General features: G+C 50.8%; 1 protein-coding gene across 1 annotated transcript in view; it reads right to left on the reverse strand.

Annotated features, from left to right (window-relative positions):
* Nucleotides 1-18,098, reverse strand: part of SH3BP5 (SH3 domain binding protein 5) — an 82,708-nt gene extending 64,610 nt beyond the window's left edge. The window contains exons 1-2 of the mRNA XM_061424918.1: nucleotides 17,818-18,098; nucleotides 16,063-16,125 (exon numbers count right to left, since the gene is read on the reverse strand). Of these exons, the coding sequence (XP_061280902.1) occupies nucleotides 16,063-16,125; nucleotides 17,818-17,961 (207 nt within the window). The 5' untranslated portion in view covers nucleotides 17,962-18,098. The remainder of the gene's footprint in view (nucleotides 1-16,062; nucleotides 16,126-17,817) is intronic.
* Nucleotides 18,099-24,919: the final 6,821 nt, after the last annotated feature.

Here is a 24,919-nt window from a genome sequence, read left to right on the forward strand (position 1 = left end):
GGGGGCCCAGCCCAGCCAGAACTAAATCGTACACTTTTAAACTGTTAAACACATTTTAAACATTGTAAACTGTTAAAATATACATATATATATATACTTAAATAGCATAAGGTCCAAAGCATCACAAAGGAGAAAACCCTTTAATCTTCAGGGACAAGGATCAGTGGTTTGAGGCCCTAGAAGAGGGACAGAAGTTACATAACCACACACACACTCTCTCTCTCTTTCATATACACACACACTCTCACATACATACACACACACTCTCTCTCACAAATACACACACACATACACACACTCACACACACACATACACTCTCTCTCACATACACACACACTCTCACAAACACACTCTCACACACTCACACTTACACATACACACACTGATACACACATACACACTCTCTCACATACATACATACTCATTTACACACACACTGACACACACACAAATACACACACTGACACTCTCTCACAAACATACATACACACACTCTCTCTCTCTCACATACACACTCACACACTTACACACACACAAAGCAGGGAAGGCTGACAGGACTTGCTGCCGTTTCATTCAGGGCCAAACACGTGTTTTTAAACCCACAGGATTCTTTATGTGAGAGGAGGCAGAATTGCTGAAATGGTGGCATTTTACAAGAGTTCAACCACAAGTGAACTATTTTCCATGTCTACGCTGAGAGGCTTAACATATTTCCTCAACCTGAAGACCCACTTTTTCCCCCACGCTTGCAAATACCAGATCTCAGATGGATCGTAAAGTTAATGCACACGTTTATCAAGAGTGACGCGTCAGCCAGGCATCAAGTGGTCCTGCGTCACAAGGTCTGTTTCAGAACGAACACGAGTGTGGGCACCAGGGCGGTGCGGCGAGTTCAGAACCGGCCTCGGGCGCTCCGGGGAACAGGCAGCACAGCCTCCCTGGAAAGCACGCAGCCCCCACCCAGCACTGCAGGCAAGATGCTGCCTACTCCTCCTGGAGGACCTTTCTCCTGACACAGCTCACAGAAGGAAGAGAGGGCGGAGGACGCAAAGGATCCAAAGTTAAAATCCACCGCCGCTGCTGTGAGAGACGTGGAAGGACCCAGAAGAGACGGCTGAAAACGTCAGAAGAGGCTGCTTCTAGCAGAACTGGAAGCGGGAAGGAGCGAGGCAGAGGACTTGCATTTTCTCAAGGGCTCTTCTTCGACTGTGCACAAGTATGGCTTCAGCACAGATTCACCAGTGTTTTTTATTTCCCCGTGATCAAGACTGAGGACGACTCAGCCCATTCAGCATGTTGCTAGATTCAAACCAAAGTCTCTGTCCTGCCAGTAAACTGGTACAGCCACTGTGGAAAAGCGCATGAAAGTTCCTCAGTCAACTAAAAACAGCTGCCACCTGATCCAGCAGTCCTGCTCCTGGGCATGTATCTGGAGGAAACGAAAGCCATCGTTCAAAAAGATGCACGTACTCCTGTGATCACAGCAACACTATGACCTGGAAACAACATGAAAGCCCTTCAAAGGGGAATGGATAAAAAAGACGCGTGAGCATGCATTAATGTGGGGGGTTTCCCAGGTGGCTCAGTGGCAAAGAATCTGCCTGTTTGATCCCTAGTTTGGGAAGATCCCCTGGAGAAGGAAATGGCAATGGAAGGAAATGGATTTCTCTTGTCTGGGAAATCCCACGGACAGAGGAGCCTGGCGGGCTATGGTACCTGAGGTCACAAAAGAGACAGATACAACTTGGTGACTAAACAACAATATATGTGTGTGTATGTATGTGTATGCGTGTGTGTGTATGCGTGTGTATGCGTGTGTATGTATGTGTATGTATGTGTATGCGTGTGTATGCACGCGTGTGTGTGTGCGTGTGTATATGTGTGTGCTTGTACATATTAATACACACAGTGGAATACTACTCAGCCATAAAAAAGAATGAAATAATGCCATCTGCAGCAGCACGGGTGGACCTAGAGATGATCATACTAAGCGAGGTAAGCCAGACAAAGACAGACACCGTGTGATGTCATTGACAAGTGTGATCTAAAATACAACACAGGGACTTCCCTGGTGGCCCAGCGGGTAGGACTGCTCTCCCACTGCAGGGGGAGGGGTTCGATCCCTGGCTGGGGAACTAAGATTCCACATGCCGCACAGCGTGGCCCAAAAATAAAAGAATAAAAAGGACTTCCCCGGTGGTCCAGTGGCTAAGATTCCACGCTCCCAACGCAGGGGGCCAGGGCTGGATCCCCAGTTAGGGACCTAGATCCCACATGCAGTAAAGATCCCACATGGCACAACGAAGACACGGCCCAGCCGAGTAAAATAAACACACAAAATACGACAGGAAGGAGCTTACCTACACAGAGAAACAGACTCAAAGGCACGGAGAACAGAGGCACGGGTGCCGAGGGGCAGGTGGGGCAGAGATGGGATGCAGTTTGGGATTAGCAGGTGCAAACTCTTATATAATGGATAAACAACATCATTATATAACATCATTATATAAGATGTTCATCATCTTATATAATGGATGAACAACCAGGTCCTGCTGCGCAGGGAACCGTATTCAATATCCTGCGATAAACTATAATGGAAAAGAATATGAAAAAGAATGCATATATACGTATAACTGAATCACTTTGCCATGTAGCAGAAATTAACACCACACTGTCAATCAACTATATTTCAATAAAACAAATCATTTTTTAAAGTCTCAGTCATTCATTATCAGGGATGGCAAAGCTTTTGCCCGTCATCTAACTCAGAGGCTGCCACTGCACTGAGCGGGTAACTGAAGCCTCCCCCTTGCCAAGGATGTATATCTGGCGAGTGTCAGGGCAGCGACTGAACACCTGGTCCCCAAGTCCTAGATCAGTGTTCCTCCACCTCACCAGCCTCGGTGGGGACCTCAGAGCATGCACCTTCCAAAACCCACAAACACACATCTTAAAACTACTTCAGCGCCTGGACTCCAGCCTCAGACTCCTGGATGAAATCCTGGGTCCTCATCCCACTGGCCGGGTGGCCCAGGAAAACTGGCTTGGTCTCTCAGCTCCTCTGTGTCCCAGCACCGTCCTCAAGAGCTGCTGTGAGAACTAACCTATATAAAACCACTTAGGACAATGCTTGGAATGCAATCAGCTTTCGATAAACAGTAGTGATTTTTATGGAGGTGTTGTCATTCAATAAACAGCAACGGTTAGACAGGAAAGGACCACAGTTGGTTGAACACTTTACATGGTAGGTACAGGGCCAGGCACTTTATGATCATCACCTTATTTAATCCTTAACAGCTCTGCAAGATAGGTATTGCCCTTCCTCCTTCCAAGAGAAGGAAATGAAAAACCTGGAAAAGCTAAAAACCTTGCCAAGACTGCATAGCTTACAAAGAGGCAGGGGGAGGATTCAAATCTAGATTTCCTGAAGGGCCACATCCACGCTTTCCTTGTATCAGCTCTAAAACAAGTTTTCCTATGCTTTTTCCATCCCAAGTTTCATAGCATTCAAGTACGATTTGCTTAAACAAGTTCCAACCTGGAGGGCGGGGCGGGGAGGCGGCGGCGGTGGTTGGATCCAATTTCTAGCAAACGCCTACACCACCAGGATCCTATGTCTGCAGCGGGAACGCTAGCAAAATCCAGGGCAGGGGAAGAACGCAGCATGTCCAAAGCTGCCCAAGGGGTTTAAGAACCTTCCCCCTGGGTTTATAAAGTGTCTGTCTAGCTATTGTACTCCGGGGCCCTGGGCGCCACTCATTTTTTATAATAGGCGTCGAAGCCGCGGCGTAATATTCTCTCAGACAGAATTTTAAAGAAGTGGGGCAAAGCAGCAAAGAATCCCTTATGGCAGAAGCCATAGCACTGCCCAAAATGGCTTGCTGTTGCTTTAACTGCCGCTGGCTGGTTTAAGGGTCACTGAGAGGAATAATCAAAGTCCTTCCTCTGCTGGCTGGTTAACCATTAAAGCAACTCAGCAAGGCCCCGTGAACCGCGGCTGTTCCTGAAGCCGATGGACTTCTGCCGGCTTCGGTCTCAGTGCTACCACCCAGAGCGTGGACGTTCTGAAGGGGCTCAAATGCCTTGGCACTGACCCCGTCCAGAGATGGAGTGTAGGCCCGTCCTCCTGAATCTGCTGGGCTCCTGGCTGCCTGGAGCAACAGATCACCGCGAAAGTGCCGCTGTGGGACCCGGAAGGCTCTGGTGTTTCCACCTGCTCATCCTGAGACACCCACTGCGGGCAGCCAGACACCGCGAGGAAGTCGGAGCGCCTGGGACCGCCAGGCTGGGGCAGTCGGATGGAAACACGGACCAGCTGAGCCTGCAGCCAAGACCCAGAATCTACGGCCAGACACCATGGCGAGGGAGGTGGGGTGGGGGGGGCGCGCTCCTCAGACAACCAGTCCAGCCAGGCCTTCGGATGAGCGCACCCAACTGACATCCTGGCTACAAGTGCATGAGGCTCCTCCAGCGAGGACCACCCCACAGAGCTCACTCCAAATTCCCGATCCACAAATCATGGGCAAGAGAAAGCATTTGATTTGGGGTAAAGAAGTTTGGGGGTAATTTGTTAGGTACAAACAGGAGCTAGGACCATGAGGAAGGATATTTCTTCTTCAAAAAAAGCTAAAAACCAGAGAGAAAATGTCAGATCTGCCGGTTTCAAATTTATCAGAATGAAGTTGAAGCCTTTTGTGTGCTAGCAACAAAAGGGTCAGGTGGGCAAAGACACCCGAACTCCGTTCATCACGTTGCGCGTGACTCTGACCCCACACGATAGGCGTTTACATTAAGCGGATTTGGCTGCGGTGAGAAGACTCAGCAGCAGACGTTCCTGTGATTGTCTTCCTGATGGCGATTCCTACCTGTCAGAACTAACGCTAATGTCTCTTGGATAATCCAGCAAAACACAGCATAGGAAAAAAGTCAGGCCAGAAGAGATCAAAATTGTTTTCCATCTTTCTTTAAGGAAATGAAAGAGGCTGATTCTCTGAGCTCTCTAAGAGCACCTTTGCAAATCTGCAAATGACCATGAGACTCTTGGTTAGGATGTGTTGCATAAAAGGGATACAGCCTCTACTTTAGAAGCATCTATGTGGTGATAGGCAGATTAAGTAACTTTCAGAGATGGAGGGCTGGGTGATGTTATCTGGGATGCCTGCCAAATGATGAGGTTCAAGAGATGTTTAATTCATCCAGCCAACATACACACACACAAATACACTGCTATGTTAAAAGTCTCTACAATAAATGCTCAGAAGGAAAAACAATAGTTCAATATTAAAAGGCTGCAGCCCACAGGGACCACAGCTCTCCGCCAACAGGGGGATCTGAACATTCTCTCAACTATGGGGACAACGGTTCCGCCAACCCTCGGAGCCTGTCTTCTTTTGAGGTGATGACACCCTAGACACCTTGCAGCCAGAGGGAAGGTACCCGGATAACGCTGGGGACACAGTCGGGTCCCTGTACTGCAACAGCAGGCGCCCAGGTTCCCACAATGGTGCCAGGAAAGTTTACATACTATCTGTAGAATTGTTTAAAAGGAAGACAGCTGATTTGTTTTCAGGCAGCAGACTCCATCTCAACATCGACAGCTATTTCTATATTCTAGCCAACAGCCTGCACTAATATCATTTTCCCTAAGTGACATTATAGTGACTGACACTGTCCAAGGGCTGTATGTACCCACAAGTCTTTATCCATGTAGAAAGGATGCTGCTACTCAAATCCATATACTAAGTTTGAATATCTAAACATTCTTAATATCTGGAATGTTTCCCACTGTTCTATCTTGGGGATTGTTTTGTATTGTTACAAATGAGGGTGTCTTGGCTGCAAACAGCCCTACAAGGCCTTTAAGGCTCTTTTCAACCCTCCATGAATTACCATGTGAGAGTTTAACAATACAATAATTCACCAAGCAAACCCACCAACATCAGGATTTATCCACAGTTAGGGCAGGCACTACCAATCTAGAAATTTTTTCCTACCAGCCCTCATCGTTCCTAAAATTCCTTCCATGAAAATTCATTTCTTTGATTCATAAAGATTTCTTTTTATAATAGTGCTACATTCTCCACCCTCATGCCCTGCCTATGAAAATGGTCATCGCAAATAATGCAGAAAACATTGAGAAATGAAAAAAATAAAACCCCCAGCATTCTTAGCAGCAACCATTAATAACATGTGAGGCTACGTGCTTCTGAAACTGTGATACGGCATACCCCAACCCCACCATCAAGCAACATGAATCAACATTTTTGCAGAATACAATAAACCAGAAAAGTGAAAAGCCACTGGGATGCCATAGCAATGTCAAACGGCTAAAAAGAAAAACTTCTAAAACTTTACTCTCGATTTCTGTGGGTACTTCACCTTAAGTGGTAACAAGCAGAGCAGAGTCTGGGGACCATGCTATGATTCTGTTCTAGACCTTTTTTTACTCTTATATGTACATGTTCTTTTACTGTATGTATATATGCTTTTACATAAACTCTAGCATAGTTTTATACAAGCATTTTTCCCACTAGCTTTTTTCCCACCGAATAGATGATGGCCACGTGTCCATATCCACACATCATCCTATTCCAGTGTGAAACACTCTTAAAACTTGAGCATCTCCAAGCAGGGCAGAGTCCTACACCTCCATGAGCTCAGACCTTTGGGACTGAGGAGCTTGGGGGAGGAACAGGTCACAGACCGTGCTTTACCAACGCCACCTCTGTGCCCGGGATCAAGGCTGCCCAGGCACGGCCCAGGGGCTGATGCAGTTTCAGAGCAGGCGCGAGGGAAAAGGGCCCTGCCTGTTCTGCAGGACAGTGTGTGTGGCAGGAGCCACGGTGAATCCACAGAGCGTCTGGCTCTAACCACGACTCCAGCCATTCATTCCCCAATTCATTGTGAGCAGGCACTGTGGGAGATACTGGGGTACAAAGACGGGGAGGCCAAGCCCTTCCTTCCCGGGGCTGAGTCCAGGGCACAGGGAGCCAGACCAGCACAGAAATGACTAGAAGACAGCCCGAGGAGACGCGAGAGACTGGTAGTGCTGCTTAGACAGACTCCTGGTACCAAGCCTCCAGAGATCCTGAGTCAGCAGGTCTGGGTGGGGCCCAGGACCGGGCAATTCTAACTTGGTTCTGCGGTGCAAGGACCACGCCTTGATGGCATTTCTTGAGGGCAGGGGTTCCCCCCCAGGCAACTCCATCCCCTTTCCCCAGGACACTTCCAAGGCCAGAGATGTGCCTGGTGTCACAACTGGGCGGGGGGCACAGGAAGTGGTCTCATTCAGTGGGTGGATGCTGCTAAACCTCCTACAATGGACAAGACAGCCTCCCACGACAAAGAATGTCAACAAACAGTGTCACTAGCACGGCTGGGCAATCCCCTGAAAGCAAGATACTCAAGGCCTTGGTTTTATCAGAAGAGGGAGGATCGGCTCGATCACACGAAGTCCTGCGGAGGATTCAGGCATGCAAAGTGCTTAGAACAGGGTCTGGCACACGGGAGGCACTGTTTTTGCCATTATTACTATTATTAGCTCTCGTTACTACTGAAGAGCAGCTAGGAGACAAGGACAATCTAGGATGGACACAAGTCCTTCCTGCAAGGACCCCGCCACGCTACAGCCCTCACATGCCCTCTCCCAGTAACAGAGGCAATGATATTTACTGATGGCTTACTACACAACATCAGTGGGATGAGGAAACTGAGGTTCAGAGACATTGAGTAACTTGCCCCAGGCCACACAGCCATCAAGGGGCAGTCCATCAACATTCATCCGCTCGAACATCAGCTGAGCAGCCACTATGCACCAGGCAAACCTCAGGAGGAGACACAGCCTAACACAGCGCAGCTCAGGCGGAGAAACAGGTGATCTCCCGAGCCCAAGGTCTGCAGCTCCAGACCCCTCAGAGTCCACCCTGCTGTAATCCTGGCCCTACGAGCCCTCTCTCTGGCCTCTTGCCCAGAGCCTGTCTCTGACAAAGGGACCTCATAGCAAGGGCCCTGGGGAGGAGGGTGGAGCATCCCGCTGGAACCTTCCCTGCATCCATCCTGAAGACCCAGTGGGTCCCCACACTCCAGGCCAGCCCCGCATGCGGGAAGCCGCGCCCTCCCCAGGGCTGGGCAGCGAGCAAAGCCCTCCTGCCCCAGTGTCTCCTCCAGCCCCCAGGCCTCCCAGAACCCCCAGGCCACTCAAGACTCCAAGTCACGGACCAGGTGACTCAGGCTCCAAAGCGGCAAGTGCCCCCAAAAGTCAGCGGAGCTCAGGTTCCAGCCACGTCACCTGAAGCCAAGATGTCCCTCCACACACCCCTTTCCCGTGACTTTGGGGTTTCTTTTCCCCCTCTGACTATAGAAGAGTACAAATTCAAAGCAAATAATTCAGAAAACACAGAAAAAATATAAAGAGAATACATCTCACTCATCTCTCCAGCAGATATAATAGCTGGCATGTAAGTCTTCCCAGATATGTTTAAGCACGTACACGTAGCTTTTAGAATAGCCTCATGATTCTAAATCACGAGCCCGTGCTCCTGGAACCTGCTTTTTCCCATTCAGATGCATTTCTCGGTTAGTAACAAGCTGGTCAACACGTGAAGCCCGGATTCTCTCAACCAGCGCCTGGGCTCGGTATTCATCTGTTTCAGCAACCCCCTACTGACAGTCAGGCGGGGTCACAATTTTCCAACATTTTCAAACAAGGCTGCGGTGAACCCAGCTGGACCTGGATCTGTGCCCAGTCACCCCCTTAGGACAAATTCTTCCAAGTGCAATTGCTGGGTCAAAAGTCACGGACATTCCAGCAGCAACAAGGGGACTGTCACCCAAGCAGGCAGCCCTGAGTCCTACTGGTCTGATGGCCAAACTTCGGGTCAGAGCTGGGTGCCCCAGAGGCCCAGAAAAGACGTCACACCCAGCCGGTGACCGAAAGGTCTTCCCCCACTGGCTCCCCTCCCCGCCACGCTGTCCAGGCTGCGGGGCGTCTGCATGGCCACTCTCCGCCCTCCCCTGCCAGCGGCTGGCCCTCCCAAAAACCTGAGTCCCTAGGCCTTGATGCCAAAGCCCCCATTACATCAGAGCGCCCCCAGCTCCCAAGACCCTGCCCAGGTCCCCAACTCTGTGGCCAAGGCCCCCGGCACAGTGAGGACCCAGCACAAGCCAGAGCCAGAGCCACAGGAGGGCCTCGGGACGGGCTACACGACGCCTCCAGGGCACTGCGCCCTGCAACCGGATCCCTCTGGGGGGATCAGGGGGGATCCGGATCACACAGAGTCAGCCTCACTGTGCAACATACAGACACACACACACCACACACACAGCATACACACACACAGTCATACAACAGTCACACACACACACACCACACACACACACAAACACCACACACACACATCACACACACCAAACACACACACCACACACATACACACACACAGTCATACAACACTCACACACACACACCACAGTCATGCAACACACATACACCACACACACACACACACACACCAAACACACACACCACACACAGACACAGTCATGTAACACACACACACACCACAGACACACAGTCATGCAACACACACACACCACACACACACTAATCAAACACACACACAGACACACACTCACACAACACACACACACATAGGAGAAAGTGCGGGGTACAAAGAGATTCCAGCCTCAGTCATGCAACACACACACACACACCCACACACCACACACACACAACACACACGTACACCCATGCAACACACACCACACACCAACAGTCATGCAACACACACACACACACCTTACTGAAAGTACAAAAAGATTCCAGCCTCACTCATGCAATACACACACACACACCACACACACACACACCACACACACATCTTAAAGGAGAAAGTGCTAAGATGTGACAACACTGTCCTCTGAGAAAATAATTTCTCTTCCCCTGACTTGTGCTAGTAATTCATTAGGAAGAGTCCAGGATGCGCCCAATTCACCGGTTCTTCTCCTCCCCAACCCCAAGTTTCCAAGCTCGGGACAGTTTTTTAAAGAGAAGCTGTTTGCTAGTTTTTGGCAAAGGAGAAGGTCGATGCTGGGTGCAGGCCTTCTGTGAGTCTGAGGAACACAGATGTCCAGAATTCGGATGATTTTTCAAACCGCCTCCACCCAGGCACAGAGGGAAAGTGCACGGCCGTTTACAGTGAAGCGCCTCTGCCCCCTGGGAAGGGCAGGCTGAAAAGTCAGTGTGCGATGGCTTTCTGAGCCAGAAACATGTGCGTGGGCAACTGGGCCTGGAGGGCCCTTCCTGCTTCTCATCAGTGACCATTTCACCCCGAGACGAGCCCACCTTCAGAGCAGCAGGGGGTAAGGAAACACTACACACGGCGGTAAAAAAACTAAGGAACTGGGCGTGGAATGTTACAGATCCTGATGACAGTGACTTAGAAATTCTCTGCGCTGCCTCTCGTTTCAAACCTTTGAGAACAGATGCGGGTACACGGCGTCCAAGTGCATCAGCACGTCTCCCTGCCCACCGCACCCCGGGGCAAGGCTGCCACAGGCAGAAGGACTGCTTATCTTTCTCCAACCGGCTCGCCCCACCCCCAGGGCACCGGTGCTCAGCCCAGGAGGCGCCCCTCCTTAGCACCGACTGTTCCCTCTGGAGGGTCCTTGCCCGCCCCAGGCCCGCCCCCTTCAGACAGGCTTTCAGGGAAGCACACAGTGGGTGCTCAAGAAACACTCCATGAGTTAATGATTAAAGCTGATTAACCAATGCGCCTGTGGGAAAATACATGTGTTTTCTTAACTTGAAACATCAGGCTCATATTCAAGAGCCTCTCTGATAAAAGTCTGGGCTTCCCTGGTGGCTCAGAGGGTAAAGCATCTGCCTGCAATGCAGGAGACCTGGGTTCAATCCTTGGGTCGGGAAAATCCCCTGGAGAAAGGATAGGCTACCCACTCCAATATTCTTGGGCTTCCCTGGTGGCTCAGCTGGTAAAGAATCTGCCCGCAATGCGGGAGACCTGGGTTTGATCCCTGGGTTGGGAAGATCCCCTGGAGAAAGAAATGGCAACCCACTCCAGTATTCTTGCTTGGAAAATCTTATGGATGGAGGAGCCTGGAGGGCTGCAGTCCATGGGGTTGCAAAGAGTTGGACACAACTGAGTGACTTCACTTTACTTCAATGTTTCTGCAGTTTCAAACTCCTCTTCTGTGAAACGTGCTCTTTAAACAGGGAAGTGTGTCCTTAGCAGTGGTCATGTATGGGTGTGAGAGGTGGACCATAAAGAAAGCTGGGTGAAGTGAGTGAGTGAAGTTGCTCAGTCGTGTCCGACTCTTTGGACCCCGTGGACCGTAGCCCAGCAGGCTCCTCCATCCATGGGATTCTCCAGGCAAGAATACTGGAGTGGGTTGCCATTTCCTTCTCCAGGGGATCTTCCCCACCCAGGGATCGAACTCAGATCTCCTGCATTGCAGGCAGATGCTTTAACCTCTGAGCCACCAGGGAAGCAGAATTGATGCTTTTGAGCTGTGGTGTTGGAGAAGACTCTTGAGAGTCCCTTGGACTGCAAGGAGATCCAACCAGTCCATCCTAAAGGAGATCAGTCCTGGGTGTTCATTGGAAGGACTGATGTTGAAGCTGAAACTCCAGTACTTCGGCCACCTGATGCAAAGAATGAACTCATCTGAAAAGACCCTGATGCCGGGAAAGATTGAGGGCAGGAGGAGAAGGGGACAACAGAGGATGAGATGGCTGGATGGCATCACCGACTCAATGGACAAGAGTAAACTTTGGGTAAACTCCGGGAGTTAGTGATGGACAGGGAGGCCTGGCGTGCTGCAGTTCATGGGGTCGCAGAGAGTCAGACACGACTGAGCGACTTCACTTTGACTATTCACTTTCATTCAGTGGAGAAGGAAATGGCAACCCACTCCAGTATTCTTGCCTAGAGAATCCCAGGGACGTGGGAGCCTGGTGGGCTGCCGTCTATGGGATCACACAGGGTTGGACACGACTGAAGAGACTTAGCAGTAGCAAGGTGTCTTTAGGGACTTCTGTGCTGGTCAAGTGGTTAAGACTTTGCCTTTCCTGGATTGCAGGGGTGCAGGTTCCATCCCTGGTTGGGGAACAAAGATTCCACAGGCCAGAAACTCAAAACAGAGAACAGAAACACTATTTTAACAAATTCAATAATGACTTTAAAAATGGTCCACATTAAAAAAAAATCTTTAAAAAAAAAATCTTTACAATAAAATCACGTGCATATTAAAAAGCAGAGACAAAAAGGTCTTACTTTGCCAAAAGGTTTTACTTTGCCAAAACAGGTCCGTCTAGTCAAGGCTGAGTTTTTCCAGTAGTCATGTATGGATGTGAGCGTTGGACTACAAAGAAAGCTGAGCGCAGAAGAATTGATGCTTTGGAACTGTGGTGTTGGAGAAGACTCTTGAGAGTCCCTTGGACTGCAAGGAGATCCAACCAGTCCATCCTAAAGGAGATCAGTCCTGAATATTCATTGGAAAGACTGATGGTGAAGCTAAAACTTCAACACGTTGGCCACCTGATGTGAAGAACTGACTCAATGGAAAAGACCCTGATGCTGGGAAAGATTGAAGGCAGGAAGAGACGGGGAGACAGAGGATGAGATGGTTGGATGGCATCACCGACTCAATGGGCATGAGTTTGAGCAAACTCCGGGAGTTGGTGATGGACAGGGAGGCCTGGAGTGCTGCAGTCCATGGGGTCACAAAGAGTCGGACACGACTGAGCGACTGAACTGAACGTGTCTTTAAACAGAAACACAAAGTTACATACTGATCAGTGGACGTGGGGGACCAGCGGCTCACGGGAGCCTAATGAGGTTGAACTTACTGAAAGCCTTTGGTCACAACATTTCCCTTGGGAGCCACGGCTTCCCGCAAGCTTAGTGGAAACTTCTGCGAACAAGGAGGACCATCCGTGTGCTCAGATGGCTGCTCCCTGGCCCACGCCCGTCGGTGCCCTCCCTCCCCTGGCACCCCCGCTGCTCCCTCCATCTGCTGCTCCGCACACAGGCTCCCTTGTTCCACTCAGTGTTTTCCGGAGATTCCTCTGTCAGGTCGCTCTTCTACTGGACTCGCAATCTGTAATCACTAGCCGCCCCTCCACACCCCAGCCTCAACTGACACATCAACTCCCTGAGGCAGGGCCTCTGTCTTGAACCCCTATCTGCTTGGATCAGCAGAGGCTGCAAGCCCGACAACAAGGTGGGTGCCCAGTGCCCGCCCGAAGGGACATAGCCCGCCAGACAACAGCCATCAGCTTCCCGGTGGGCTCTGCGAGTGTGAGCAGTGCCCAGAGAGCCTGCACAGAGGCTGAAACCCAACAAATTAGACCCGGGCTGCCCTCCTAAACCTGGTTGGTCTGAAGTGAGACATGCTCTAGTATAAAAGATGCACAAGACTTCCAAGACCGGGTACAAAAATATGCAAAACATCTCACTCTTGATTTTCCTGTTTTGATTCCACACTGAAATTATTCTATCTCAAAAATTCTGGGTTAAAGGAAATTGGATGGAAATTAGCTTCAGCTGTTTCTTGTTCCTTTTCAACACGACTGCTAAGGAAGTTTTCATGACGTCCAGAGTTTGCCCTATACTTGCCTGAGTCCACCCTGGTTATTGGAGAAGGAAATGCAACCCACTCCAGGATCCTTTGCCTGGAAAATTCCATGGACAGAGGAGCCTGGCAGGCTGCAGTTCATGGGGTCGCAGAGAGTCCGACACGACCAAGCAACTAAGCACTCACACCCTGGTTATAATAAGGCCACGGAAAGGGCAGCCGGTGACACAGGTCAGCCTGACCCCCTCTCCCTGCGGCTGCCAAGTGCCCTCCTGAGCCAGGCAGGAAACACCTGTCAGAGTTTCCCGAGACACACAAAGACCTGAGTGTGTCCAGAAAGGGGCTTCGGAAATCGGGGCTGAAGAGTTGAGATGAAACAACTGTGCCTCAGAAGGGGAAGGCAACCCGGACAGGGGCCGGAATGGAGTAGCCCTATAAATATGTGCTGGATGCTAAATCGTGCGTGCATGCTAAATCGCTTCAGTTGTGTCTGACTCTTTGTGACCCCATGGACGGAAGCCCGCCAGACTCCTCTGTGCATGGGATTCTCCAGGCAAGAATACCAGAGTGGGTTGACATGCCCTCCTCCAGGGGATCTTCCCAATCCAAGGACTGAACGCACATCTCTTACATCTCCTGCATTGGCAGGCGGGTTCTTTACCACTAGGACCACCTGAGAGGCCCTGAATAAATCAGTATTTTGCCAAACAAAAAACAAAAAAAAAAAAAATATTTCTAACTTGTCTGCTGGTATTTGGGATCGCAGAGCATGAGTAATGGAAGGGGATCTGAAAAATGACTAGGCTCTGCCGTGTGGCTGACCTGTGAGGACACTGACCTCTGTGTCCTCCCCTGGAGAACCAGTGGTCCCTGCCTCCCACCCTACCTGCCAGGCCCAGGCCACCTGGCAGAACTGTCTACGATGATGGGAGTTTTCTCCGATCTGTCCAATACCAGGCCTACTGCACCCCTGAAAGGTGGCTACTATGACTGAGGAAGTGAACTTTTTATTTAATTGTTATTAATTTAAATTCAAATAGCCACACATGGCTAGAGGTGGCCATCATGAACAGCACAGCTCCGGGCTGCTGTGACAAGGTGGAAGGTGGTAAAGCCTGTAAAACCCTCGGGGGACTCGCCTGGTGGCCCAGGGGCTAAGACTCAGCGCTCCCAATGCAGGGGGCCCAGGTTCGACCCCTGGTCAGACCCCACACGCCTCCACTAAGAGCTCGCACGTCACAACTACAGATCCTGCATGCTGTAACCAAGACTCACAGCAGCCAGAGAGAGAGAGACATTAAAAATTTTTTTAAAAAAAAAATAAAAAAAATAAAATAAAAAAAAAATTTTTGGAAACGTCAAACCCTGATAGGAATGAAATGGGTCATGCTGCTAAATGAATTCCAAACGTGAGATTCTAAGAGATTTCAACTGCCCAGCAAACAGTCCTGATTCATGATACGTGCAAAAAATTTCCACACACAGAAGGTACTTCACTTGGGGGAGAAGACGGCTCACAGATGAATCAGAACACAGGAAAAGTCCTTCAGAAGCAGCTCGGCAAACTAGCTTTGCCTCTCGGGCCACCTCTGGCCTCGACATGCAGGGACAAAGCAGGGTTGCCAGGCTGGTGGATCACATTCCTGAGACCTCCCACCCCCTCACCCGGAGGGACCAGCGGCGCCCGCCCCTTCTGCTGACCTACAGACGCGGGTCCTCCCACAGCTCCCAGACACAAGCGGGGGTTGTCAAACCTGCTGGGAAGTGGTGGGAAAACCACTGCTGAAAAGGGATGGGGGCTAAGTGGGAGCCACGAAGTGTCAATCTGTTCACTCAGGTGGGAAGATGCCCACGAACTTCAAATCGAGGTCTCAGCTCTCCAGATTTTTCCAGGCAGTAAAGCACTTCCGAGACTAAACAGCTTTCCTGTATCATTAAGATCATTAATATTCTATACCCAAGCAGACAATAAAGAAAAAAAGCAGGAGAGTGGAAGGGCGGGGACAAGGAGGCAGCGAATGGTTGGGGCCCAAAAGTCAAAAAAGATCTAAGTACTTTTAAGGAAACACATGATTATTTCCAAGTAGCAATGTAAGGAGTCGCTGTAAAATATTTAAGAGATTTTGTGAGCTCATTCGTTCTTATCCATTAAAGGGCACAGCTAATTTCCCCCCTCAATCCTTCTAACTTTTCAACGGACACGTTAACTTCAGGGCTTAAGAGTGTCTAAAGCCCTTGGTTTGGGCCCCTCCGAGTTTGCAGGATGAAAACCACGTGAAATTGGATCCACATGTGTTCCACCCACAAGCTGGCCTCAGTGGTGTAATTTATTCTGTCGGGCAGCTTGCTATTGCTCAACTTCAAGGAGGGAACGCCAGCAACCACTCTGCAGCTATTAAAACAGAATGAACCAGCCTGGGGTCAGCAGGACAGAAGCCACCTTCACTTCAGGACCCAGCTTTCTGTACCTCAAGTTCAGTCTCCCGTCTGTTGATATCATCCGTGGATTGATTGAGCTTCTCCAGTTCTCCCTGATGAAGAAAAGGGACAGAAAAAAAGACTTCAGGGATGCATGTCTTTGGTTTCCACTGTGACTCAGCTCCAAAATCTGCAAAATTACTCCGGCCAGTTTGTAGGAAGAGGAACCAGTCCATATTAATTGTCAAGGAAAACAGTTGGGCCTTGGCTGGAAGAACAAATGAATGTCAGCATTTCTGAAACCTTTTTCTTGATAGTGGCCTTTTTGAAAATGACTTAAGGTCCCAGGAATTTGTCTTTTCTTAGAAGGTCAATTATTTATTGCAGGTTTGTGCCTTCAGGTAAACCCACCTGTTACAAATGGTTTAGAGGCTAAATCAAAATAATGCTTTCTGCTTTAGAGCAGGAATTCTGCAGAAAAGATAATAAAAGAAAACAAAGCCAAGCCTAAAGTATAAACTCAATGAAATGATGCGAACCAAGGGTGGAATTCTGGCATTAACTCAACCTAAAGTTGAGCATTTTTCTGTAGAGAGCATTTTCTTTTCAAACCGCCAATTATTCAAACTACCTAGCTGTTTACAAAACAACTAAAACTAGCTTTAATCCTGATCCTTTAAATATTTACAAGCTAACATTTTGTAAAAAGCGCCCAGCATGAAGTTAACTCATTTTACTCTGCAAACAAAGGATCCTGTTAACAGAATTCCCCAAGAAAACAAAATTTAGTAGCCCAAACTGATTTTAATAGAATTCCTAATACGGAGCTTTTTCCACCTGATTTTTATCTTGCTCACCTGCCATGACAATTCAGTTAAACACAACAGCTGAGTTAAATGAGCTTTTTAACAGATCTGCACACTGAAAAACCAATTAGGTCTCCAGAAATCGCAGTTCGTGCTGAAAAGCAGGGTTTTGTTACAAGTGACTTATGGAAGAGCAGAAAAATGGGTCTTGGCAAAGGGGTGTGCTGTGATTTTTTGCTTAGAGGGTGAAGAGGTTAAGCTGTCACTTTGAGATCTCGGCTAGGAAACCGCTTTTTAATCATCTCCCGGAGAAATGGAGGCGCAGGAAGCAGGCCAACCCTCTCGCCTTCTCGCGCGTCAGCTTTGCGCACCAGTTGGCCCTGATTTCTGTTCACACTCGACCTCACAAGGAGGAAAAGCTGGGTTTTAAACCATTTGAGGCCAGCCGGAGGGCTGCGCCGGGGTGACAATAAACCCTTCGGTTTGCTAACAATGAATCGGGGGTGTGTGTGTGGGGGGGGGGTGGCTCCGCACGGTCCCCTCTGCCAGGTGAGGGCTCCGACCCCCGGGCACGGCGGCCGCCCCAGGTGTAGGGGGGTGGCCGGCGCCCAGCGCCCCGGGGGCGCGCGCTACGCCGCCGGCCGGGCTCCCGGAGTCCGGAGGTTGCGCAGAGCCCGCGGCGCGCCGAGCCGGATCGGGTACCCCGAACCCGGCCAGGCGCCCCCGCCCCCTTTCCTCTTTGTTGCACGTCCGCCCCAAGCGCAGGGCACGCTGCGGGCGACCCCCCGCGTCGCACCGGGAGTCCCGGCGATGGAGTCGGGCCGCGTCCGCGCGGGCACCGCAGCCTCCCCAGGAACCGGGCGAAACCCGGCGCTCGGAGCTTCTCTCCCCCGCAGCCCCGGGCCTCCCCGGGCCGCCCCACTGCGCGCAGGCACCCGGAGCTCCGAGGCGGGCTGAGCGCGGAGGCCGGGGCCCCCGCGCGCCCCCCGCGCCTCCTACCTGGATCCGGGGGTCCACCTCCTCCTCGTCCGCCAGCCCGGGCTCCATCCCGGCTTCCTCCTCCTCCTCCTCCTCCGAGTCCCGGGCGGGCGGCGGGCGCTCCGCCGGCCCCTCCGGGCGGTTCCGCCTCGGCGCCGCGTCCATGCCGGGGGCGCCGAGGGACGCGCGGGGCTGGCGGCCGCAGGTCGCGCCGGAGCCTCCTGGTCACGGCCGGGCGGGGGAGCTGGGCGCCGCTCGCGGCCGCGGGTCCCCGGGCTCCGGAGGAAGTGGGCGCGGTCGCCCCCTCTCCGCCGCGGCCGTCAGCGCCGCCCGCTCCGCCCCCGGCCCGCCCCGCGCCGCCCCGGCTCGGCCCGGCCGCCCGGGGAACCGCGCTCCGTCACAAAACCTCCCCACCAGCAAGCCCGTAGGTGGTGAAATGGGGGAGCCCTCACCCCAGTTTTAAGTTAGCAGCCGGAAGAGATCGCCAGCTCCCCAAGGTCGGCCGCCGGGTGTCCGGGTGCTTTTCTGCCTCCCGCCTCTGCCAAGGCGAAGTGACTCCGTGGAGGGAAATTGTTAATCGCTCAGTGGTGTCCGACTCTTTGCGACCCCATGGGTTTAGCCCCCAGGCCCCTCTGTCCATGGAGATTCTCCAGGCAAGAACACTGGAGTGGGTTGACTTGCCCTCCTCCAGGGGATCTTCCTGACCCAGTGATGGAACCCGGGTCTCCTGCATTGCAGGCGGATTCTTTACGGTCTGAGCCACCAGGGAAGCACGGTAGAAGGAAAGTTTGGGGTGTTTCCACCATCTGAAGTCCCCTTTAGAAGCTTGTCCTCCGTGACCTTGGACCAGTTGCAAGACTCAAACCCCTGTGTACATGCCAAGCACTTCTGTTCCCTTGGGTGAAGCTGAGGAAATGTATCCTCCTGAAGGTTTCCCCAGAAAAGGGAAGGGAAACGTGCGCTCACATAGACACAAAACGACCCAGAGGGGAGCCGGCTCCAGCTCCATGGGTGGATCCCTTGTCCAAAGGCTGTGCCCCGACTGAGCAGAGCTCCACACCCAAGAAGCTCTGCTTTCAGAGTTATGGGATGGCCCCACCTGAACAGCTGGGAAGCATGGAAAATCCACTGATCAGGGTTGTGGGCGGTTGCACGCGTGCATGCAGCCTTCTCCAGGAGGTGTGAGTGTTAACCTCTGTTAATGGACACACTGCATCCAAGGGGTCACTGACAGGAGGTTTCCTGTGGGCGCCAGAACTTGCCCGGCAAACTCAAAACAAGCCAAAGAATAAAGGTCATGTCTGTGCTTTTATGAAATGTCAGGGCCACTGTGATGTCAGGGGAGCAGAAGGTCAGATGACCTTAGCAAAGCAGGCAAGGACATTGCCACTGGCCATTGCTAATGTCTCTTTCACTACAAAAACGGAGAGTGTACGCTCTTTCTACGCAAAGGCTTGTGGCCCATGGGCTCTGTTGAGTTTGGAGGGCAGACTTACTCGAGAAAGGAGCTTCTTTCTGAGAGCTTGTCATTAAAGCCAGCCTTGGGAAACCTGTTTAGGGTTGGTATTATCAGAAGCTAAGTTGGGGGGTTACCCCTTGGGCAAGGTTCCGCCCTACACACTCTGGCACAATGGTCCTCCCCATCAAAGGAGTCTCACTGTCTCCTGGAGGTAACACAGGTGTACGTCGTGGGTTTGTTTCTGGACAGGCCACACCTGTTCATTGTTCTTTAAATCAAGAGAGAGTCAGCAATTCTTCGTGAGATGTTCTCAAATTCCTTGCTAACGACATAGTTGCTTTTCATTTCCCAGTGATGGATGAAGGCAGGGTCAAGATGGCCATTAAGAGTCACTGTGGGACACAAGAGCCACCAGTGTCTCCTCGTTGGCTTGGAACTGAGCCTGTACCTGAACAGACTGACCCCAGCTGTGAACAAACTGAGACGGAGGTTAAAAACAAGAAAAGTGAGGTCAGCCCTGATTCTGAACGCTTCCTAGTGGTGAAACCTCATCATCACCATTGGAACAGCAGCCTCCAGAATACACTTCTGTTTGAGTTTAGATTTAAGAGCAATAGGTGGTTCAATGCTTCTATGGGACACAGGGAAACAGCTTCTGAACATCAGTGTAGACTTTTGTTGCTTTATCTTTAGAAGACCTGGGCCAGCTATAGCAAGGATCCCAATAAGTGTTCTGAAGTTTAAAAAAAGGAAAATAAAGCACAGCACTATTATGTATGTCTATGGACACATACATATGCAAATCCATGCATAGAAAGAGAGCTGCAAGGCAGACTCTGTACCCAGCCAAGAGTGGCTAGCCCTGGGAAGGAGGGTAGGGAAGGGCCCAAGACTGGCTAGGGTCGGGGGTTGGAGACGTCAGAGGGAACTCTCCATTTCTCGATAATACTGTCATTTTGATCATGAGGATATATTCATGATTATCTGTGTGATTCTAAGATAAATTTAAGATAACGCATATTGTATTCGTTTTCTGTCGCTGTGTAACAAAGTACCACAAATTAGTGGCTTAAAACAGGGCTTGTTTGTTAACTCACAGTTTTATGACGGGGAAGCAGGGCATCCCTTGCAGATTCAGTGGGAAAGAATCCACCTGACAAAGCAGGAGACACAGGTTCGATCCCTGGGTCAGGAAGATCCCCTAGAGGAGGAAATGGCAACCTGACTCCAGTATTCTTGCCCGGAGAACCTCGTAGACAGCGTTGCCTAGTGGCTTACGGTCCATGGAGTCACAAAAAGTTGGACACGACTTAGCGACCGGACAACAACTGTAGGCCCGACGTTCAGGCACAGCGTGACTAGCTTCTCTGCTCAGGGTCTCCCAGACCGAACCAGGGTGTCAGCCAGGCTCCAGACCATTCTGACGCTCTAAGGAAAAAGTCCCTCCAAGCTCATTCAGGCTGTTGGCTGGATTCGGCTCCCTGCGGTTGTAGGACTGAGACGCCCATTTCCTTATTGTCAGCCAAGGGCCATCCCCGGCTGCTGGAGGCCGCCCACGGTCCTTGCGATGTGACCCCAGCATCTTCAAAGCCAGCAGCAGAGGACCTCCCTAGTGCTCAGGCCATCTCCCACTTCAGTCTCCCCTTCTGGGAGAGCCCAGTCCCTTCTAAGGATTCGTGTGGGTAGGTCAGGTCCACACAGGATAAAATCAGCTGTGCCATCCTCACAGCATAATCATGGAGGTGGCTGTCCCATCATAGTCACAAGCTCTCAGCGTTTTACAGGAATATGTACAAGAATGGAGCAAAGATACATTGCTGCCGACCTCACGTATTAAGGAGGCAAGCCTTATAAGGGGCTTGGAACCCAAATAAATGCTTAATGTTCATTTAGGCTGCCATATTTGATCTGGGTGAATGACTCTAAAGGATGGGCTGGAGGTCCCTGGACGTCTCTGAGAAATTTCAGGATACACATGCCATCAAAACTTGCAGAGAAATACAAAGACAAGATTTGCCTTCCTCACTCTCATTCTGAGTATTCACTGGGGTTTCCTAAAAGTTACATGACACATGGTGTCGCAATGGATTGAATCCAGAAGATGTGAGAATCCAGCTATCGTCTATTAAGCCACACATTAAAGAGATGTGCAAAAATGGAAAACAATGCCCTTGTCACTATTTTATTTTCCTTTGCAAACTTTTATTTGTCATTTTGAAAGCTAGAGTTATCTTAAAATTATCGTAAAATTATTATATTTGCATTAACATGTAATAAGTGTGTTGTTATTTTTAGATGAATGCATGAAAGTTTTTTAAGTGCTTTTCATTTCGACACAGCAGCAACCACCTGTAGACGTAACCACATAAACAACAGCTCTTTGAGGTCTTCAATCACTTTAAAAAAATATAAGGAAGTACTGGCAATAAAAATTTGAGAAACATTGAGTGAGAGGAAACGTACCTTCTGGTTGGAGCTATGCTTTTTTATTTCTATTTAAGTGTCGCACTGCCTCCTTCACTCAAAAGACTTGTCACCACCCCCAAGACCTAGAATTTGGTCATTGGTGGAGTATTTTAGGCACAGTACATTTCTGCCCATTTCAAGAGCCTTTAAATACAATTTAACAATTGAAATGATTGTAATCAGTAGATAAGGTGCTGCTCATAAGGGATTAGCTCCTGGAATCTACATTTTTTCAGTTCCTCTGAAGAATCCATTGCCCAATTATAGTATTGCCCCCCTTTGGAGAAAACAGATTTTTAGTGCTGCGTGTGTGATGTTGGTTTCCAAGGACACAGCTGTGCCTTGCCGGACTTGGAGGGGTCGGAGTGGTGGGGAGGACGCCTGCACCGCACTGTTGCAGGAAGCAAGACCCCAGAGTGGGCTATGGTCTGACACTGGGACATGAATTGTCCGAGGAGACACGTGTTCTGACAAAGCAGGAGACTCTGTTGGGAAGGGGCACCTGGGTGGAGAGCAGGCGGAGAAGGGCCCCAGGGGGCTGCCCTGCCTCGCGGCTCACAGTCTGGGGTCTCACGGCCATGTGCTTAGTGTCCAGGCTGTCTCTGGCCAGCCCTGACTCAGGGTCCTTCCTGAGGCAAGACGGATGGACTGAAGCTGGAGTTCAGCCCAGAGGGACTCCAGGATCCTGGGAGGCTGGCAGGACATATGCACTGCCATCGCCTCTCTCTTTTTGACCTTTCCCAAGAAATGGCAGCCCACTCCAGTGCTCTTGCCTGGAAAATTCCGTGGATGGAGGAGCCTCATAGGCTACAGTCCACAGGGTCGCTAAGAGTCAGACACGACTGAGCAACTTCACTTTCTTTTCTTTCTTTAAATTCTTTCGTTGGTGATTGCTTGTTAGTTGCGTGTTCCTTACCAGGATCTCCTGTTTAAGCTGACTCAGGCACGTGGCTGCTACCAGGCCTGCCGGGGTGAGTGGTTTCAGTCAGTGGTTCCCCTAACAGTACCAGAGCTGTGATTTGGGGCAGCTTGATCATATCACGCATGGTATGGGCAAATGTGTGGATGGCTGACAACGGAACAGAACCCCAGGGACTCCTTCCCTTGGAGAGGTACTGCCCGCTGTCCTCTGAAGAAAACTGCACAACCTAAAAGTCGCAGGTCACATTTTCTTCAGGGAGCTCACTGAGGACTGTGGGCGGAGAGGCAGCCTCTCGGATAGCTCTGAAGAAACTGCTGCAAAGCGGTAAGGATGCAGCCAGGACATTAAAAAGTTTGTGCTGGGGGTAGGGGTGGGGTGGCCGATGTGGTCAAACATCAAAAGATGACTGCTAAGTGCAAAAGGGGAGCTCTCAAGGTAAGACTTTAGTGATTAGATGCGAGAGTCTGGGTTCATTGAAATTATTCCTTAGATAAGCGTCTTCACTACCTGGGGCCAGCAGCCCAGGTTTTTCCACCTGAATCCCCTCGGGGCTGCCTGAGGGGCGGCTGCATGGCTGATGGCTGCAACATTCTTTGTCCACTGGAACAGCAGGCCACATTCTTCGGCCTGAGTTCAGTTTACTTTCACTATCTCCTTGCAGTTTGGTTAAACTGGGGGGAAGTAGGCTGTGTGTTTGTTCCCTGTCCTCCACTTCCTCAAGCTGAAAGCCATCCTGGGTGACGATCGCAGCCCCCAGGTCGTCCCATTTGCCCCAAGGACAGTGGGCTGACCTTTAGAAAGAAGGGGGGAAAGGGTAGCTGGCTGGATGAGCCTGGGTTTACAGATTCCTCCAGACGGGTCCTTACTTGTCAGAATCTGATTTTTTTCATGGCATTAATATCAACCTCTCCTTTTATATAACCCCACCTCCTCACTGGGGTCGCATGTTTACCCTCCCAGCCTCTTCCTCCCTGAATGATAAAGGAAGCAGGTGTCCAGCAGAAAGAGACTGTCTCCCCACCTCATCTCCCACTGGAGTGAGTGCGTGGGGATGTTTCTGTTTCTGTAGGTGTGGAGAGGAACTCCAGCTTATGTAATAAACACTCAAGGAAAATCTTGCCGTGTTCAAGGGGCCTCACTCTCCTGTCTTCGGGGGAAGGGAGGGTCTCCAACTGTGTTTAAGTGTTGTCAGCCTGTTTTGGGAAAAGAGAAAGTGACCTTTTCCCCAAAACTCTTGAACAATCTGGGAGCGGAGGCCTGAGAGGAAGCAATGTGGTCTGCTGCCCTCAGGGAGCTTGGGTGGACTTCAGGGCAGAGAGAGCGATGGTGTTGGCTGTCCATGCCACTGAAGGAGCAGCCTTCCCCTCCTGCCTGCTGCATGTTCCACTCTGGGAACACAGAGGTCACCCATCTCCTGCCTGCAAAGCCCAGGGTGGTTTTATGGAGAAGACGACGCTTGGCCTTGAATGACAAAAAGAATTTTCACAAACAAGAGAGGAAGTGAAGTGAAAGTCGCTCAGTTGTGTCCAACTCTGTGCGACCCCGTGGACTCTGTATAGCCCATGGGGTTCTCCAGACCAGAATACTGGAGTGGGTAGCCTTGCCCTTCTCCAGGGCATCTTCCCAACCCAGGGATTGAACCCAGGTCTCCCGCATTGCGGGCGGATTCTTTACCAGCTGCGCCACCAGGGAAGCCCAACAGGAGAGGAGGAGTTGTCAAAGAAAGGGCTTTCCAGAGAGGGAATAACGTGGGGAAATTATGGAGGGGCTGGACCAGTCAGGAACAGCAGGGAGAGAGACCGTGTAGACCTGGGACCCAGGGGAGACAGTAGGGGTGGCTGGAGCAAGAAATAAGCCTAAAGCAGAGTCTGGGGCAGGTCATCAAAAGCCGTGGGTGCCAGGCTCAACCTCTGGACTCTAGACCATGGACAACGAGAGGCCGTTCGTTCATTTGTGGATTTATTCATCCAACAAATATTTACTGAGAAATTAATAGGCCAGAGGTCAGGGTACCACTATGAACAAAAGATGCAACCTCCCCTCTGTCATGAGGATATAACAGACAAGGATACAATAGGTAGGTCAGGGTGACCAGGACCAAGGGTTCAAGCAGAGGATGGATGGGGGAAGAGAAATGGGGGTGCCATTGTGGCTCTAAGGCTCTCTCAGGAGGGCATTTGAAGCCCAGACTCCAAAGAAGTGAGAGTACAAGTCCTGCATCCCCTTGGAGAAAGCACTCCAGCACCTGAGGGTGTGCGAAGGTCCCAGGAACTTGA

The sequence above is a fragment of the Bos javanicus genome, chromosome 1 (genome assembly GCF_032452875.1).
Source record: "Bos javanicus breed banteng chromosome 1, ARS-OSU_banteng_1.0, whole genome shotgun sequence".
Classification (NCBI taxonomy): Eukaryota; Metazoa; Chordata; class Mammalia; order Artiodactyla; family Bovidae; genus Bos; species Bos javanicus.